Raw genomic sequence first — 20,023 nt, 5'->3', positions numbered from 1 at the left:
AGGAGGAGAAACATCTTCGAGAAGAAATATAATTCAGATTTTTTTGTAAACATTTTGATTTTTTCCCCAAAAAATTCCTTCTCTTTCAAATAATTCAGGGGATTTAAAAAAAAACAAAAAAATACTGATTTTTTTCTTCGGAAAATTCTGATCCCCACCACCCCCCCCCCCCCCCCCCCCCCCCCCCCCGCCCCCAAAAAATCTGAAAATTCAGATTATTCAGATTTAATATTTAACTAAATATTCAGATTTTTTCCCCTATAAAATCCAGATTTTTGTTATAGATTTCCTTCCAGTTTAATGTGTGAATCTGGGGCTGAGTGGAGAAACAATCTGATAGGAGGAGAAACATCTTCTAGAAGAAAAATAATTCAGATCTTTTTTCTAAAACTTCGGATTTTTTCCTCCAAAAGTTTCTTTCAAATAATTCGTTTTTTTTTTTCACAAAAAAAAATCCTGATCCAGTTCAGTTTTGGGGCTGAGTGGAGGCTGAGTGGAGAAACAGTCTGATAGGAGGACAAACATCTTCTAGAGGAAAAAATTATTCAGATTTTTTTAACCTAAAAATTAAGATTTTTTCCCCAAATATTCAGATTGTTTCCCCTAAAAATTTGGATTTTTTTAAAATAGATTTCCAGTTTCATATGTGAAACTGGTGCTGAGTGGGGAAACAATCTGATAGGAGGAAAACACCTTCTAGAAGAAAAGTAACTGATATTCATTTTCCAAAAATTCAGATTTTTTCCCCAAAAATTCAGATTTCTTTTTCTCAGATGAATAAAATCTGGAGAAAAAAACAATCAGATTTCCTTTTCTAGTTCCAGACACATGGAAAGAAAATGTATAAAAAAAAATAAAAACAGAATTTTTCTCAGATTTTCTTCATCCTAGAAAAAAAAATCTGAATTTTAAGAAAAAACAATCTGAATCATTTTTCTTCAAGATGTTTCTCCTCCTATCAGAATTATTTTCCCACTGATTTCCAGTTTCACACATGAAAAGGAAATCTATGAAAAATGAGTTTGCGGTCTCGCACAGCTTCAGAATAAAAGCGGAAAATCTATGTGTCTTCTAAAGTAGTCCAGTCAAATTGTTGTTTTTATTGTTTTAACAATATTTTGATTGCTGGTTTTAATTACTACGGAGGACTGATACTGTCAAAATCAAATATAAATGAATAAATATATCACATTAATATTACTGAAAATAAATGTAGGTGATCATTTACTAAATGTGACCTTAACGGATTTTTTTGTTGTAATTTACCTCTGTATGTATTAACTATTGTACGCATTTCAAAAATGTATTTACTTTTGCTGTTGTATTATTTTTTATAAAGGCAATCAACAAGTTTTCTGCTTCAGCGTATCATTTTGAAGTAAATGTTGATTTCACAATGTAAAGGTCGTCGAACGGTTCACATGACAACCATCCAGTTAGAACCAGTGTTGTGAAAAGTACCAGAAAGTCGCACTGTTGTAGTTTTAGAGAATAAATTCAAACTCAGAATTTTAATATTTACAATATTAATGAGGTAATAATACAAACTCTGAATTAACAGGCTGTTCTCAGAGGATAATAAGGTCCCAGAACACTGTTTGAAGCTGGAAAGGTGGCAGGGTCCGCCACATATAAACAAAGTAAATTTCCTTTTTAAGGTTATTTTTTCTCTTCAACATGTAATTATGAGCCAAATATCCGACTAATGCAATAAAACAATTGTTTATGTGCCACTTTGTGTTTAATTGTAATTCTTGGTGAAATCATGGTCCATAGAAAAAGCTTCAGCTCTCAGTGACACAGTAGATCTGGAAGATGAGTCTGATGAACTGGTAGATTTGTCTGTTTTATGGCCTCATGCAGAACTTAATATCACATGTGCTGATCTTTAAATTTAACTTCAGACTTGTGTGCGTGAGGACGAGCAGTAAAGGACATCCTCCACATTTCTAGATTCAGTCCTGAACTGTAAGTTCACTTCTCACTGTTCATATTACACCAGGTTGTGCTGTCCCTCAATCTGTCATCATTTATGTCGATATATTTTACAGGTTCGATGTTTCCACCAAACATTTGTGATATAAAATGGCCCCATACAGCTCGTCTGTCCTGATCCAAGTCTCCAGATTCCTGCTCTTTCCTGCTGATTTCTTCTTCTGGAAAATGACAAAATTTAGCAAAATATTCCTGAAAAGAAAAATCTTCCCTTAAAAACTTTATAATGTAAAATAAATATAATCAGGTTTCTACGTTTACACACTTTTTTCATGCTCCTATGTTTTATTGTTGATGGTCCCAGTGGGACTGAAACTGTAACTGTGCATCACAACCTTGTTCTGTGTTGTTGGACACATTTGAAGTGTTTCTGCTGTGAGGAAATCAAGTTTTTTAAATGCTCACTTTGTCTACATGGAAACAATGTTTTTCAATTCAATTCAAAGCAGAGCTGAGACAGAATTTACAGCATTAATAAAAGACATTACCACCAAAATATGTGACTGGTGTTTAATATTTGTGCATTGTTTGTTTGTTTTACAACATTTCCATCATATGAGAAGACTGTGTTACAAAACTGTAGCTACACTGGTCCAACAATAGATTTTCAGCTTTATTTCTCCTCCTCCACCAACGTTACAAAATCGTAGAACGCTGTGAAAACTATAAGTAAAAGCATAAGAGTCCATATGAGTCCATTGAAGCTAATGCTAACACAATGTGAATAAACAAACACATGACAAGGATACTGTATGCTCAAGCATATTGTAAACAACCAAGAAATTAAATACAGATAAAACAAAAGCACAATTACCGTTTGTGCCTCTTGAACACAGTGTAAATAGCTCTGACCATGTGCCATGACCTCCTGCTTCCATGTCTGTGGTCCTGCTTCTGCTTCTGACCCACAATCCCACAGTTCACCCTCAAACCAGACCAGGGTCATGTGACCATACACTTTCAAAATAAATCCTCACATGAAGGTTTTGAAATCACAACTGAAATCATTTAGTATTAAATTTTTACACAACATAAACTCTTTTTAATTCTTATTTATTGTCATGAATTTATATGCGTATTTATTATCCTTTTTAAACACTTGATGAACTTTAACCTATTTATGTATATTTGTAACGTGAACATAGATTTACACAATGAAATCTGTCTCACAGACAGTTACAAAAACTATAAAAATACTAAATAACATCAGTGAAATCAATATGTTCTTCCTTTCATGGTCATCAGTTACAGCAACAAAACAATGCCATCATTTATTACATCATATATTACATCATAAATTCATCTGTTAAAATGTTGATTTTACATTAAAATGAATGTCAGTTAACATCTACAACATCACTGATGTCTTATTCAGTGGCAGTACACACAGAGTACTGCATTAATCTCCACTGTTATTCAGGAATATGTGGAGATTAACTGCACCAAGGAAATATCCAATTAAAAGTGTCAATGTACGATTATGTGGTGATAAACACGCCTCGATAGTTTAATGTGTTGAGGCTCTTTGTGTTGAGAAGATGTGAGTGAATAAAAGAATAAAGATCCAGGTTCCAGGTGTAGGAGGTGTCTGAGTGTGGAGCAGAAGGAGTGGAGGAGCGTCAGTGTGTCTGCAGAGACTGTGTAGAAGGACAGAGCAGCAGCAGAGCAGTCCAGATACACTGATGATACTCTGTCACATCCAGAGGAACACAGGGACGATGCTGGACTGGACATTGTGTGTGACAGTGGAGCTGATCTCAGAGCAGTTCACACTGCAGCACTGACAGTCATCTCCACTTGTTGTGATTGGTCCGTCAGTCACTGCTGGATGAAGCTCTCCTCTCCACTCCACCTCCCAGTAACACGGCCCAGTCAGAGCCTCTCCACCCACCAGCTGATGGTGCTGCTTCAACCTCTCTGGATCATCAGGACACAGCTGATCCTCTCAACACCTCCACCTTCCTCACCACTCTGACGGAGACCTCCACCTGATGAGAGAAGCAGAGAGACAGTAAAGTGATAAATGAGTGTTTACAGAGACTCCCTCCATCAGCTGTCAGTCAGTGATATAAAGACCAGCAGGACTCCAGTCCTGTTCAGACCACAAGTGGAGCGGCTGTGTAGCGTAGCCAGCTTCCTTTCAGCTCTCATGTTAACGTGTTGGAGTGAAGCTCACAGACCTGCAGACACTTTGGACATCAAGTCTGTTTACTCTGCAGGTTTCACTGAAGGACACAGTGGAAATAAACTGCTGACAGTCCCTGAACGCATCATTACTGCAGGAACAGAGAGATACTCACAGCTCACTTTAATGATGATTTACTGCTGTTAAAAACCAGAGTCTCACTCACATTTAAATATTTCATCTACTTTGGAAACATCACATGACAAATATGTAAATATGGAGTCTGTTATAAAAATATTTGGACAAATCAAATGACACATGGGCAGATATAAATATAACGTTAAAGGTCCTACACTGAACAGTAAAACATCAGCTGTGGTTTGTGGACTTCAGCAGAGGTTCTGGTCCGTATACAGACCACATGGTTACTAAATGTAATGATGGTTCTCTGAAATAAGAGCCAGTGATCTGCAGGCTTCAGTCAGACTGATCTGAGAGCTGTGACAAAGATGAACTGATCAGTTGTTCAGTGCTGAAATGAGAGAACAAACACTTTGAGATCAGATTTGATGCTCCGACAGTTTGATGAATGAGGACACTGTCTCTATACATCCTGTGATGCTGTCAGCTGTGATCCAGCTTTATTTCCTGTAGACATGAACACAACAACAACAGTCGTCTTCACATCAACTCAAACACACGATCGCAACAAGCTTCTGGCTCGTCTGATTGGCTGACTGCTCTCTCTCTGTCTTTCTGTCCAATCATGAAGCCTGTCACCGTTCTCCTCTCATAGCTTCACTGAGGAAAGCAGGAAATACTGGATCTTTACTTTGATACTGTGTTTAGTGCAATACTGCTGAAACCAGCATGAACTGACTCCACCCCTCTACTGACCTCAGAGTCTCCAGTCTACAGTCTGGACTCTTCTTCAGATCACACAGCAGCTTCACTCCTGAATCCTGCAGGTTGTTTCCACTCAGCTGCAGCTCTCTCAGATGGGAGGGGTTGGACTTCAGAGCTGAGGCCAGAGAAGCACAGCTGATCTCTGACAAACTGCATCTCCACAATCTGAATAAAGAATAAATGATGGAGATAAAAATCAATTTATAATCCAATCAGATGTGTTCAGGTTTTAGATGTGTAGCTCAACATTACTGTGTCCTCATCAATGAGCTTTTCTCTAAAATGAGTAGAGTAACTTTGTCATTGTGTTATTGTGGATCATCATCAGCCTTCTACAGACATCATCCACATGTCAGCACAACATTCATACAGCTGTTCATGTCAACACAGATTAATAACATGCTGCTGATCTCAGTCAGGTCTGTTATTAGAGGAGAAAAAATTGAATTTTCCTCTTTTGAAAATATGCTTTGATCTGTGTGTGTTCTGTTGGATCAATATCAATGATCAGACATTATTTGTGAAAACACATTGACATCAACAGAAATCTAAATATTTCTACTTCAGCTTCTCAACTTTATTTATTTAAATCAAATGTTAGTTCAGTTCTTCTGTTAACAGATTAAATTATAAACATGAGTTAACTTTAACAACTAACTGAACATTTTCTACAGTTTCTTGAAGAAGTCTTTTGTGACTGAAGAAGAAATTTAGTTCAAGAAAATTGAAAATATGAACCAAAGGAAATCTATAACTTTATCAATGTAAGTTATGTATGAATGTAAACTCAAATATTAGTTAGCAGTAACAGAGTCAGTGAACTGACCTCAGAGTCTTCAGTCTACAGTTTGGACTCTGTAGAAAATCACACAGCAGCTTCACTCCTGAATCCTGCAGCTTGTTGTCACTCAGCCACAGCTCTCTCAGATGGGAGGGGTTGGACTTCAGAGCTGAGGCCAGAGAAGCACAGCTGATCTCTGACAAACTGCAGTCCATCAATCTGAATAAAGAATAAATGATGTAAGTTTAGAAGACAATGTTCCTGCTTCAAATCATTCAGTGTTTAATAATCTGTTCAGAGCTGAATAAGGTTCAGAATGTAGAAGTTTAGAAAATGGAAACTCCAAACACCTGAACCCAACAGGATGCAGGTTCAACACTGTCAAATACACAAAGTGACAAAACAAGTATATGGTTACTCAAGGTGCCTAAATGTGTCCAGTTCATTACTGAGGAAGTCAGTGGGAGAGTTTATGATTTGAACTCTTGGATATTAAAAAAGCTGGTGTGCAAATTTTTATTGCGGTCCCAGTAATATTTGTTGTTAGCGTGCACTGAAGTAGCAGGTCACATGATATTTTCATGCAGTTTTAATCAAAAAGGTTATATCCTGACACGTCAGAGTGAGTAAAAAGACTTCATGTAAGTCTTCAAGTCAAAAAAGTCAAACTAAGTCCACAAAAGTGATCAGAAGTCAACATGTAACATTTCAAGCACATAAAATGTCTTTCACTTAAATTCTGCTCCTCGGCTCTTTTCTAATTAGACGTACACGTAGAGCATCTTTATAATAAAGATCATGAATTGATAACATGAAGCCTTTTATGTGATAAGCAGGACGCTGCTTCTTCTGTAACAATGAAGTTAAAAGGACCATAGACTTGTGTGATTATATGTGGGGAGGGGTTTTCTTAAGCCTGTGGTCTGTGCCTGTGTGTGTTTGCTGCACATCTCTGAGGAACAAATACAGAAAAACACAATCACAAACAGCAGCGACACTATTTCTAGTAAATTACCAGTGTTTTGTCAGATTCACTCACAGAATCCTGCCAAAATAGGACAGATGGTGAAAGGATATGGAGCCAGATCAAGGCCAAGAGGTTTGTTCATTTGGAAAAAATAATAAAATTTGAACTTGAAAGTTCAAGTTTTGATCTTGAATCATAAAAAAATCAAAAACATTTTCAAAATAAAAATAAGTGAAGGAAAAGGTTCATTTCAATTTAAATATGATTTGGATGTAATTCTGATATTCTTTTGAATAAATTATTTATTTTCTATTTTCACTTCTATCATTTCATATTTGAGGTGTTATTTTTTCATCTGGCTCCATAAAAGGATCAGTAGAAATCATAAGCTGGCCATGGAGGACCACAGCACGGGGCGCTCGGTCTGGACAGCCCAGTTGGACACCTCAAACAAGCAGGTAGCACTTGGCAGCACGTCAGCCTCCTGCGTGTCCCACACAAGTGAGAGAGGAGACAATTATCAATAAAGGGAAAGTTTCACACAAAGTTATGTGAATTTTGGAAGCAATGTTTTTTATTTTTGGCAGCTGTTTCACCCATTTTCAGGGGCAAAGTGAGTGGAGCAGAGCATTAGTGACACAGGGACGAGTGGCAAACGTCAGGCAGGGTTGTTGGCACATGCTCAACTCTCCCTCTGAGTTGGGTTGCCAGGTACCACGACACATACCCCCACACAGGACCTGAGAAGACCTTTTTGATTTGTATCACTATGAAAATGGGAGATTAATAGAGATGTGACGATACACTCAGCTCACGAGATGAGACGATACACGATATTGGGTTCATGAGAACGAGACGAGATTTTAACACCAATTTAAAAAAAAACTCTTAAAAATTTAATTTGATCAAAAGTTACAAAATTCAAAACAATGCAGGTCCATTTTGAAATGTTTTAACTAGTAATCATCTTGTAATGAATGTGACTTCAGCTCTACTTTGTGACTGAGTATGAATTATCATATGCAGTAAAAGACACAAACAATATGTAAGAACTGTAAAAGGTTTCACCACAAACTCAGCTGACTGGCTTCTCTCCTGTATGATTTCTCATGAGTCTCTTCAGACCTTATAACTGTGCATGAACTATGTGTGAGCTTCTAACTTCTAATTGAAGCTGTGTGACCTTCTAACTGAACTCCTCTCCACAAATTGAAAGTGAAAAATAAAAACAGTATAAATAACAAAAATGAATAACACAAAGTTTTTCTTAGTCTTCTTGTTTTAAGTGCAAACAATAATCAAAGTAGTTCTCTCTCAATACTTAAAGTGCAAACAGAGACTGACATGATTTCCCTCCAAGCATGATACAGAGCTGAGAGCTGGCTACAACTACACTGCCCAGCCTAAGATATGGTCACGTTCTTGTTCAAGAATATGAGCATGTCTACGTTTTCTGGCAGCAGTTGAGACCTTTGGGCACTAACTATGTCTCCTGCAGTTGAAAAGACACGCTCACTTGGAGCGGAGGTAGCAGGGATGGAAAGGTATGCTATCTGTGTAGAGGTTCAGGACCACTGGGATGATGTACTTTGATTCCAATGTGTGGAGGAGTCCCCAGTTTTCCACCATGGGAAATGGCATCATGTCAGCTGCAATGAAAACACTGATGTCTTTCGTTATTGCTGTGGCTCGAGCACTTGACTGTGGAAGTTGAGATGTAAAAGCATTTGTCAGTGTTGTCTGGCCTTTCAGTGTTTTCTTCACAGGCACGGTTGATTTCAGTAGAGAGCTGTGGTGGTTCTGTAGGTGTCTTTGCATAGTGCTCGTGTTAGCCGCGGTGTACGGCACTATTTTCTTACAGTTCTTACATATTGTTCGTGTCTTGTCTGTCAGTCTGTCGCCGTTTATTGTTTCCAGCAGGGACCAAAATGCTGCCACACAAACGACTTAAAAGTGGCAGGGGCATCTTCTATGCTAATTTCGAGTTTGATGTCAGACACGTTTTAATTAGAGATGCAGAGATCGATCGGCAACCAATCGCAATTGGCCGATAATGCCCCTATCGGTTTCGATCGGAGTTCTCAAAATAGAGACAGTGCATTGGATGTGTCCAAATTCAGGGTCTGCAGCCTTCGAAGGGCGCATTTGAAGGCCAATTACGTCACAACGCTGCGTGAAGGCTGTCCAAATTCAAAGGCTCCTTCAAATGCGGCCTTCATTTCCCCTTTTTGGAGGACGCACCGCTACTATCCTTTGCGGCCTCACATATCCCAAGATCCTTTGCGTGCTGCTCAGTCCCGAAACAGAAGAGAGAAAGAAAAAGAAAATGGCGACATCAAGTGGCGCAGACATGACATTCAAGTGTGAGTCTTGGGTTTATACTCGGTCTTTACTCATTTGAACGTCCAACGCCAGATATGTTAAATTTCAAGGGACTATAAAACCTCCAAATTTTAACTTTCAGTTAAGTTTATTTTTTGACAGGAAAGCTACAGTATAAGCTCCAAGTTGTATGACCAAGAGAGTGTCTCTAGAGATAATGTTGCAGTTGCACATATGTCAGTGTACATAGTTCATATTCTCATTTGTATGACATATTTATTTTATTTTTCCACAAAAAAGCTTGTAGCTAAAGTCCAAATTGTGTCTCTAAGAAAGAGCCTCTAGAGAGAGTGAAATGTTTATTGTTGGTGCACATGTTGTGTGTTGTGCACATAATCCATTTTTTATTTTAAGATTTAATTCCTTTTTCCACAGGAAAACTAAGGTTTATAGTTTACAACTTGTATCGACTCTAAGAGAGTGAAATGTTTACTGTTGTCTGTGTTGGTGCACTGCACATGTTGTGTGTTGTTGTTGTACATAATTATTGCCACAAGAAAGCTTAAGCTAGTAAGCTACAGTTACTCTATGTAAGCTGAGTCCAGGTTGTCTCTAAGAGAGTCTCTAGAGTGTGAAATATTGCACATTGCCTCAGCCTGCAATAAAACGGTGGTCAATTCATGATACTTTCTCATCTCCTAATTTTTATACTTAATAATACAATGTCAATGTTGTGTAAGAAGAATCATTAATTAAATATATGAAAGTTACACAAGACAACAATATAGAAGAATTTATAGATTTGACGCTGTGATCGGTGATCGGCAATATCGGGATCGGCAGATACTGCTTTCGGTGATCGGCCCCAAAAATCCTGATCGGTACATCTCTAGTTTTAATATCTCGAGATCTCGTGCCACAAGATCTCGTCACACCCCGAGATATTAACAGGAGAAATGACCAAACGGGAGCACAGCAGGTGAAAGGCTTAAAAATAGGGAAAGACTCCTGTCTCACTTCCTGGTAGACAGGACGTAGACACCTGAACACAACAAGATGGAAGTTAAAATACAACTATTAGTTATGTAAAGATATAGTGGAGTCATGGTGTCCTGAACACAGAATGACGTCACACTCTCAGTGTGTGTGTTGTGATCTGAGCTGTGTGCATGTTAGTGCATGTGAGTGCCTCCCTGTTGCCTCATTTTGGATCCCACCGCTTATCTTGCTAAGATTGGCCCTAGTCTGCCTCTGATTATCTTACCCTGATATTCTTACCCTAACACAAACCAGTCTCACTCCTCATGTCTGAACCAACAAAGGCAACAGCAGTAGGATCCATAATAACGCCTCTCTGTCGTCCCTGGTACTTTCTTAACATGGTGGCAGGGACACAAACTTTATCATATTACAGCTAAACAGTGAAAATATATTTCTGAGAGAACGAGGAACTTGATTCATATTTGGTCAACACTGCCTCAACACTGACAAACTGCAGCCCCTCAATCTGTATAAATAATAAATGATGTAGATGAAAATTAATTTATGATCCAATCAGATGTGTTCAGGTTTTAAATGTGTAGCTCAACATTACTGTGTCCTCATCAATGAGCTTTTCTCTAAAATGAGTACAGATGAGATGAACCTTTCTTGATCCCTGTAGGAGAAATTCAATTTGACACTGCAGCACAAAGGAACAGTGTGCAAACAATAACAGATAATAGCAGCTCGAGGTAGGAAGTGACTAAGAGAAAAATAAAATAGAGTAAAATGAAAACATACTCCAAAACACACACACACACACACACACACACACACACACACACACACACACACACACACACACAGCTGTTCATGTCAACACAGATTAATAACATGCTGCTGATCTCAGTCAGGTCTGGAACTAGAGGATCATCATTAAATAAGACATGTAGGGCTGTAAAGCCTGTGTAATTAAAGGAGAGGTCCACATTCACTCAAGTCTGTATAAAAAAAAAACAGCTCTTAAAAGTAAAGTTGGTGATTTAGGTAATTTGTTAAAAGTTCAAAAGTGAGTTGTGTGAGTTCAAATACATCTTAAAACATTTACAAACATTTAACTGTGTTGCCATCTACTGGTCAGCAGTAATTCAGTCAACAAAATTCTTCAGCCTTGGAGACAATTGTTAGTCTGTAAGTAATGTGTATAAATAATTATCAAACACATTTTTAAAAGGAATGTCAGGTAACACTTTACAGTATAGTACACAAAAATGTGACAAGTTACTAAGAAACGAGTGAGGAATGAATCAAACCACCTGATAATCAATGAACTGGTAAGAAATCTCTCTTTTTTCTTTTTTTTGAGGGTCGTTTTGGTTTCAGAACAAACTGAACTGAACTGTCTACTGTAGCACTTGATCAACGACTATTACTTCGACTAAACATAAAAAAGAAACGTGAAAGAAATGTCCTTTGTTTTGTGGATTTTGTGTGTTTTTATGAGTATTTAAATATATGCACGAGAACGAGCTCGACCCTCCCTACACACTCAAAACTCCTCAACACTGAACAGACAGTGACTGATGTCAGTCTGATGTTTCACTTCACTTGTTGGGGAACTCAGAAAGTAACTAAGCATTAAGTAATTAGTACGAATGAATCATCACTAGTGTTTGTCCTCTAAGCAGCTGGTTTATGAGGAACGACTCATGAAGAAAGTGGTCAGTATGTTGATTCATGGATATTTATGAACTGATCATGACATTATTTTTTATTAATATAGTATCTTCCAGTCTGTTCTTCAGAAACTCATCATTATCTATCAAATATAGTACTAACTACTCTCATTTTGTGTAGAACGTTGTAAAGTGTTATTGAAAGTCATTTAATAAACTTTTCTATTGTTTTGGTCAAACTATGAGTATAATACTGATAATGTTTGTCAAATGATGAAGTCAAAACAGTTTGAAACATTCTGTTCTGATTAACATTTGCTATTTACATCAGTGGTCCAGCTGATCTACAGTGGATGGACAAATACCACCACAGGTAAGAGGAAAAAATATATTTTTATACCATGGTCTGGGTGAAAACTGGATCCTGATTGGCTGCAGGCTGTCCATAAACTTTTGGTATACCAACACCTCTGGAAGTACTCGAGTAGTTCCAGTGAAACTGTCCGTTCTAAATTAATGATCCCGTTTCTAAAATGAGTGGGACTGGCATCAGCTGGATGCTAACACTTAATAAACTGAATGAAAAAAATAAATAAATAAAACCACTGAATAGAGTCCTTCAGTGCAGCCTCCTCTGAACACCACAGGATGGAGCCACTTGGATACACAGAAAATGTCTCAAAGAACTGACATTTCTTCAGATTTATGCTGCTGCAAATCTTCAGAGTTAATTAACTAAACTGTTTAAGTCTCAGTGAATGGTTTGAATTGAATATATGGAAAAACAAGACAATGAACTGACCTCAGACTCTCTAGAGCACAGTTTTGACTCTCCAGTCCAACAGACAGGAGCTTCACTCCTGAATCCTTCAGGCCGTTGTGACTCAGGTTCAGCTGTCTCAGATGGGAGGGGTTGGACTTCAGAGCTGAGGCCACAACTTCACAGTGAGTCTCTGAGAATCCACAGCGAGAAAGTCTGTCATGACACAGATATTACAAAAATGTTATTATGAAAGAGGACACTTTGTATTTACTTCATGCATTTGATGTCAAAACAGTTTGAAACATTCTGTTCTGATTGACATTTGCTATTTACATCAGTGGTTCAGCAAACCTTCATCTGATCTGTGTTTGACATGAAACAGTTATTCTCATCACTCTCTAAAACCTGCAGACTTTAAATCTTTGTTTTATTTTAATCTTGCAGATGAAGGAAGAGAAAATGTAGTTACATTTGGGTTTCCATGATGTTCACAGTCTGTCAGTGTGATCTAATCCTGTGTCTTTTGCCAAAAAGTTAGATTAGTTTATGCCCCACACAGTGTTAGCATGAGGGTGAGAGTGCCAAAAGTAACATCATCGCACGTCTTGTGTCGAGCATGTGGGCTCCACAAATCATGTTGCTGAATGATCGTGCACCTCCCGAATTCAACATGGATGAGCTTGAAGTTTGAAAAACCATCTTAGAAATCTACATTTACATTATTCATATTTTGCCAGCTAATACAGATGTGATTCAGAACAGTTGACTTCTATAAAGACTTGTATGATTTACACTTTTATGGTGTTGCCATTGGTGATTTTGATTTATACACCTACTGTCTTTTCAGATGCTATTGTACATTGCAGTCCTGACCATTCACAATTCTTTATTCTTTACATTTCATCTAGTTGTTGGTTCAGTTTTGGTGTTTTCCTTTCCAGCTGTATGTCTCTTCTGTGTAACTACACTGAGAGCAATGATGAACTGGAGTCAGATTCCTTGTATGTCAACACATATTTGGCCAAATAAAGCTGATTCTGATTCTACAGAACAAAAATACATAAAGATTCAAACTAAATTAGAGTCAATTCAGAAAAAAATCTCATGTCATGTATAAAAGGTAAAGTAGAAGCTTTAATTTGAGCTGGAACTTTTTGGTCCATTTGCTCACTGTGAAATGTCTCTAAACCGACATAATGAGAACAATAACTGCATGAAAGAAATTCTCAAGGACTTTAGAAACATCACATGAAAAATGATACAGATCTTATTTTAAACTCTTCAGTATAGTGGTTAAAAAACCTCTTTCATTAGTTTCACCAGGGTTTCTTCTGTCACCCAAAGAAAGATTAACAGAAGAAAAACTGTCACATTTAATGATCATTAGAAATAAATGGAATAACTGAGTTCAACAACCTGACAGCTATAAACACATCCAACTGAAACATCTACATTGTTGCACTCATGGTAAGTGAAACACTTTTTAAAAATAATCACAATTGTATTTAAAAATGTAAGCGCTATTTCAAAATAAATTATTTTATAGTTTGTATATCTGAAGAATTAAACTGCTAATCTACACTGATTTATAATGTTGATAATCACATCTGGACTCACCGAGCCTTCCTGCAGTTCCTCACAGCTGGAATCAGTCTCTGTCGTCCCTCCTTTGATGTGTTGTACTTCTTCAGGTCCAACACATCCAGAACCTCCTCTGACATCTGCAGCATGTAGGCCAGAGCTGAGCAGTGGATCACAGAGAGGTTCTTCTCTGATCTGTTCTCTGACTTCAGGAACTCTTGGATCTCCTGATGGACTGAGTGGTCGTTCATCTCCATCAGACAGTGGAAGATGTTGATGCTTCTGTCAGGAGAGACATCATCTCTGTTCATCTCCTTTAGGTTCTTGATGGCTCTCTGGATGATTTCTGGACTGTTGTCTGTCGGACCCAGCAGACCTCCTAAGAGTCTCTGGTTGGACTTCAGAGAGAGGCCATGAAGGAAGCGAACAAACAGGTCCAGGTGGCCATTTTTACTTTCAAGGGATTTCTCCATGACTCTCCTCAGGAAGTCATCCAGGGACGGGTAACGGGCGTCATGGCCAAAAAACTCAGAAATCTTCTCAAAAACAGACTTTGGTTCTGAGTCCCTGAGTGTGAAGTCTTTCAGGAAAGCCTTCAGGACCTTTGAGTTCCTGTTGGTGTGACAGTGAAACATGTAGACTGCAGCCAGAAACTCCTGAACGCTCAGATGAACAAAGCAGTAGACTGTTTTCTGGAAGATCACACTCTCTCTTCTGAAGATCTCTGTACAAACTCCTGAGTACACCGAGGCCTCTGTGACATTAAGACCACACCGCTCCAGGTCTTCTTGGTAAAACATGATGTTTCCTGTCTCCAGATGTTCAAACGCCAGCCTCCCCAGCTTCAGAAGAACCTTCCTGTCAGCTTTCGTCAGCTTCTGTGGACTCGTCTCATGTCCCTCATCGTACTTCTGCTTCTTCCTCTTTGTCTGAACCAGCAGGAAGTGTGAGTACATGTCAGTCAGGGTCTTGGGCAGCTCTCCTCTCTGGTCTGTAGTCAACATGTGCTCCAGAACTGTAGCAGTGATCCAGCAGAAGACTGGGATCAGACACATGATGTGGAGGCTCCTGGAGGTCTTGATGTGTGAGATGACTCTGCTGGACAGATCTTCATCACTGAACCTCCTCCTGAAGTACTCCTCCTTCTGGGCGTCAGTGAAGCCTCGTACTTCTGTAACCCTGTCGACACATGAAGGAGGGATCCGATTGGCTGCTGCAGGTCGGGAAGTTATCCAGACGAGAGCCGAGGGAAGCAGCTTCCCCTCAATGAGGTTTGTCAGCAGCGCGCTGACTGATGACTCCTGTGTGACATCAGACACGACCTCATCGCTCTTGAAATCCAGTGAAAGTGTGCTTTCATCCAGGCCGTCAAAGATGAACAGAAGTTTACAGACAGCGAGCTTCTCTGCTGTCACCTTCTGTAATGTTGGATGGAAAACATGGAGCAGCCTGAGAAGACTGTACTGCTCATCTCTGATCAGGTTCAGCTCCCTGAACGAGAGCAGAACCAGCAGACTGACATCTTGGTTTTCGGAGCCCTCTGCCCAGTCCAGAGTGAACTTCTGCACTGAGAAGGTTTTTCCACCGCCAGCGACGCCGTTGGTCAGAACGACTCTGATGCGTCTCTGTTGGTCAGGTGAGGCTTTAAAGATGTCGCTGCACTTGATTGGAGTGTCATGGAGGGCCTCCATCTTGGAAGCTGTCTCTAGCTGTCTCACCTCATGTTGGGTATTAACCTCTTCACTCTGTCCTTCTGTGATGTAGAGCTCAGTGTAGATCCTGTTGAGGAGGGTTCCACTTCCTGTTTCATCACTTCCTTCAGTCACACGTTCACATCTCCTCCTCAGACTGATCTTATGTTCATCTAAAACCTGCTGCAGAACACTATCAGCTGAAAGAGAAGAAAATATTCTGGGATTAAATTGAGAGCAAGAATCTTGATTAACTCAAAAAGTTCCTTTTTTCAGACATGAAGACATCAGCAGACAGATGTTCAGTCTTACTTTGTACAGTGTTGGTCTGACTGACTAACACTGGACAGCAGGACAGCTGCTCCTCCACAGAAACACTTCCCTCTGTCTTTCTGAAGAGACAAAGGAAAATCCCTCAGATTAGAAATCACAGATCAGTCTGACAAAAGAGAAGACAGACTGTAAACATAAGTATGTCTTCTCCAAGCTCTGAATCTGGACTGAACTCCCAATCACTCACAGTTTGTTTTTGTCTGAGTCACAGTGGAGCAGTTTGCATCATTTGATTTTAGTAAACAAACTTATTTTAATGGGAAATTTTATCACACAAACAAAAAGGACCACAAAACATGACCTCATTAGCAGCTATTAAAAACTTAAACCATACTGGACAAAGTACACGGCCACACTTAGTACAATATACCCTCCTCTTTTTTCAACAACTGTGTTTGATAAAAAGGTTTGATGAAGATAAAAACAATCTCAGAGTGAAGATTTTGGGACAGTTTCCATGAGATACAAAGTTTTAAAATGTAATTTCCAGAAAAATAATTGTGTTTTGTATTTGGGCAGCTACAGTCATATAATGGTAATGATTTAATTATATAAACTGAAGTTAGTATCAGTTCTCTTACTGTGTGTCTGAGGGTCCAGGTCCATTACTGAAGTCTGGAGGAAAACCTTTGGACCGGTCACTCTTCATAGACAGACAGCTGGAGACTGAAGACTCTTCTCTCCGTCTGTGGTACTGACTTCTGGAAACACCAACATGTTTGTATTTATTTCATGTCGATACACAAATTGCTGATACTGACAGTTTGGTGATTAAAAACATGGCAGTCTTCTTACTGTGTGTCTGAGGGTCCAGGTTCATTACTGAAGTTCGGAGGAAAACTTTTGGACCAGTCACTCTTCATAGACAGACAGCTGGAGACTGGAGACTCTGCTCCGTCCTCCTCTTCCTCCACACAATCACTCATCTTCTGCACTTCAGAAAGCACTGAGGTAAATATGTAGCACATGGAAGGAGAACAACATGAAGACAAGGAGGACAAACAGGTGAAACAAGATGCAGAGGAGGAGGGTGTAAAATCTAATAAAATGATTGTTCTGGCATCTTTCACTTGAGATTTCTACAGAAAACATTTTGTGTCTTTGCAACTGGGTTTCATCTTTTAAATGTCAGAGGTTAAATGTCTAACAGAATCTAGTTCTTAGTGTTAAGTTATAACAAAATATGTTAATACTGAAACAGCAACCTGGATCCTTCTGACCAACAGGACAGTACAGGATCTACTGTGGTACAACACAATATCTTCAATGAGTGAACAGTGAAGTCCAAGTCCATGAAACAGACTTTAATCGAGGCTTCATTAGTGGAAACTTTTACTGTTAAACTATTTTGTCAGATGAACCTGAAGTGGGAGACAAAATATTGACAATAAAATTAATAAAACAAAACTGCTGTCGTCTTCTGGACTTCAGTCAGTCTGAGAAATAAGCAACATAACACTGACTGAGCTCAGAGCACAAGAGTCACGAGAAAAGTCTGTTGAAGAGTCTGTAAACACACACACACACACACACACACACACACACACACACACACACACACAGAGTAAACAAACATCCAGCCTCTCGTCAGTTTTCTTTAAATATGAGCTTGTTGTCTCTTGTTCAATGTGAATTTTGTAGCCGATCCCGCTGTTCTCACAGATGAATCAGAGACTTTGACTGTAAAACAATAATGTAGAAATAAAACTCACCTCTGCCTCAGACGCCTTTTCCTCCTCCTGCTGCTGCTGTCGACTCAAAATGGAGTCTGAACACTTTCACTTTCATGTCTCCGCCCTGCAGGCCGCAGACCTCAATGTGGGCGGAGTCAACTGTTTAACTCCGCCCACTCTCCAACATTTGACGTCACCGTGATGCTTCCTGCTCGGTTTTCCTGTTTTCCTGTCTCTCTCCTCGGTTCTGTTTCCGCTTCGGTATAAATAATGGAAGGAAGTGTGACTTTTATAATGTTGTTCATATAATTTTAGGTGTATCGTTAGGTCATGTGAATTAGCTGCAAACTTTATATTTACATGTACAGTAAATATGCTCTATGAATATATCAGTGATTTTTTTTGTTTTGTTATTAAGAGCATATCTTGTCTTTTTGATTTTAAAATCACAACTATACAACTCAGAAATAGGATGCTTTATGAGCCTCTGGTCATATTTTATTATTTTTCTATATGTAATATTATTATATGGTATTATAATAAACGCATTGTGCGTGTTTTCTTTTCAGTTTTACTTATAGTTCCTCTATGCATATATTCAGCCTATATTTCTCTGGACTATGAGTAACTAACATGAACCAATTTCACATTTGTGTTAATTTTTCTTAATGTTGGAGTAATTGCCCTACAGCCCTACACTGTAATATAACTCTCTCCTGCCCTTGTCCACCCTGAACTCCTCGTCTCCTCAGCTTTCCAAATTGATATTGAATAAAAACAAGACACATTTTTTGATTTGACATTTTCCCCTTATTTATAGCGCAATGTATTTCATTTAATCTTATAATGTTACTTTACTGTTGTGTCTCTTTCAGAGTTCACAATCATCAAATGTGGCTTGAGTTGTCGAAAGACAACACACTTTCATTGCTGCTATTGCGAAGCAACAATAATCAGCAGGGCTCGATTTCTCCCTGATTAGGAGCCGCTGGACGATCTTGGTCCATGATCCCGGTCCATCAGGTGCTGAGAACTTGAGCCCTGTTGATCATCACAAACTCATGTGGAAGATGGAAGCTACGTTTCAGGACATCTCTTCACGTTTCACTCAGATAACTAAACTAAATAAACTCAAAAATATGCGGAGAAGAGAAACATTCACATATATGTTTTATCTATTTTAAATAAAGAGAGAAATCCAACCGTCCAGCTTCTGGGTTCAAGTTTCTCTCTTCTCCAGAACTGAGGCGACCGCCGGTGGCGCCAGAGCCTGACGCAGGCTACAGCTAGCTAGCTAGCTAGCAGCACCCGCAGCCGCTGACGGCTTTTTCTACATGTTGAACTAAAAACAGACGCTTTGTCGCTAAACGTCCATCAGCTGGTGAGCACTGCATCACTTCACATCACCTGGTTCTGGTTCTGGTGCTTCCTCAGCCTCTTCCTCCTCCTTTTCTCGCCGCCTGACGCTTTGATCCTTCGACGCATCTTCGCCGTCCAACTCGGACAGACGTTGACGCTCTGGCCCCGCCCACCGGCCACGGGCCACGTTACGTACGTACGTCACCGTCACGGTCATTGTTGCCAGGTTTGGATGAGACAAACATGATGAGCCTGTCAACAACAAGCAGCTCCGGTGATGAGGTGCAGATCAGACGGAGGAGAAACATTTCAATCCCTCTCCCTCCTCAGCTGAAGGAGCTGAACTTCAACATCTTCACTGAGATTCATCAAACAAACCGATTCTTGAGACTGAGGTTTAACTTTGATGTGAATAACTGTGGTTTGAAAGTTTGGATCACATGTTGTTTCACTGTGAATCAGTCCAACTGTTCTGGACCGACATGCAGGGCTGGCTACAGTCCAAGAGGACCGAACCATCACCACTGACACAGGAAACTGTCAAGTCTGGACTTTCTGATGGGTCCAAACAGTGGAAATGGGGACATCTGCTGGCAGGAAGCAGCTCCAGCAGGACCAGCAGAACATGCACGGTGCTGATGACGTCAGCTTCAACAATGATTTGTGAGAGAAAAAGCTCCACAGGTTGACTTCATGTGTCTGTGCTGATCATGTGATGTGAAAACCAGCAGGGTCTCACACAAAACTCTGATCAACTTCACATACTTTACAGTCAAACACAGGATTTGTTTGTTTTCTGTCAAAATCCAGATAGTTTTATATTTCTGTGTACTTGTAATTGTTTTACAGACATGATTAATGAACATAAAG

The 20,023-nt window shown here is 39.3% G+C and overlaps 1 protein-coding gene across 1 annotated transcript; it reads right to left on the bottom strand.

Moving 5' to 3' along the window:
- Positions 1-2,489: 2,489 nt before the first annotated feature.
- LOC141014367 (protein NLRC3-like) lies at positions 2,490-19,237 on the bottom strand. Its single transcript, XM_073488106.1, has 10 exons — positions 19,202-19,237; positions 16,917-17,067; positions 16,703-16,822; positions 16,101-16,180; positions 14,134-15,988; positions 12,556-12,729; positions 10,114-10,138; positions 5,853-6,028; positions 5,018-5,191; positions 2,490-3,983 (listed from the first exon to the last, which is right to left on the bottom strand). The coding sequence occupies exons 2-10, from the start codon at positions 17,045-17,047 to the stop codon at positions 3,959-3,961; spliced, it is 2,760 nt and encodes a 919-aa protein (XP_073344207.1). The 5' UTR covers positions 17,048-17,067; positions 19,202-19,237; the 3' UTR covers positions 2,490-3,958.
- Between the last annotated feature and the right edge of the window lie 786 nt (positions 19,238-20,023).

The sequence above is a fragment of the Pagrus major genome, chromosome 19 (genome assembly GCF_040436345.1).
Source record: "Pagrus major chromosome 19, Pma_NU_1.0".
Classification (NCBI taxonomy): Eukaryota; Metazoa; Chordata; class Actinopteri; order Spariformes; family Sparidae; genus Pagrus; species Pagrus major.
This window is presented reverse-complemented; position numbering and strand designations above follow the sequence as displayed.

Coding starts and splice junctions, on each gene's coding strand:
- LOC141014367 (XM_073488106.1), bottom strand. CDS start 17,047: ATGAGTGATTGTGTGGAGGAAGAGGAGGACGGAGCAGAGTCTCCAGTC. Junction 5,192..5,852: donor TGTAGACTGAAGACTCTGAG/GTCAGTTCACTG, acceptor TTCTTTATTCAG/ATTGTGGAGATGCAGTTTGT. Junction 3,984..5,017: donor TGTAGACTGGAGACTCTGAG/GTCAGTAGAGGG, acceptor TTCTCTCATCAG/GTGGAGGTCTCCGTCAGAGT.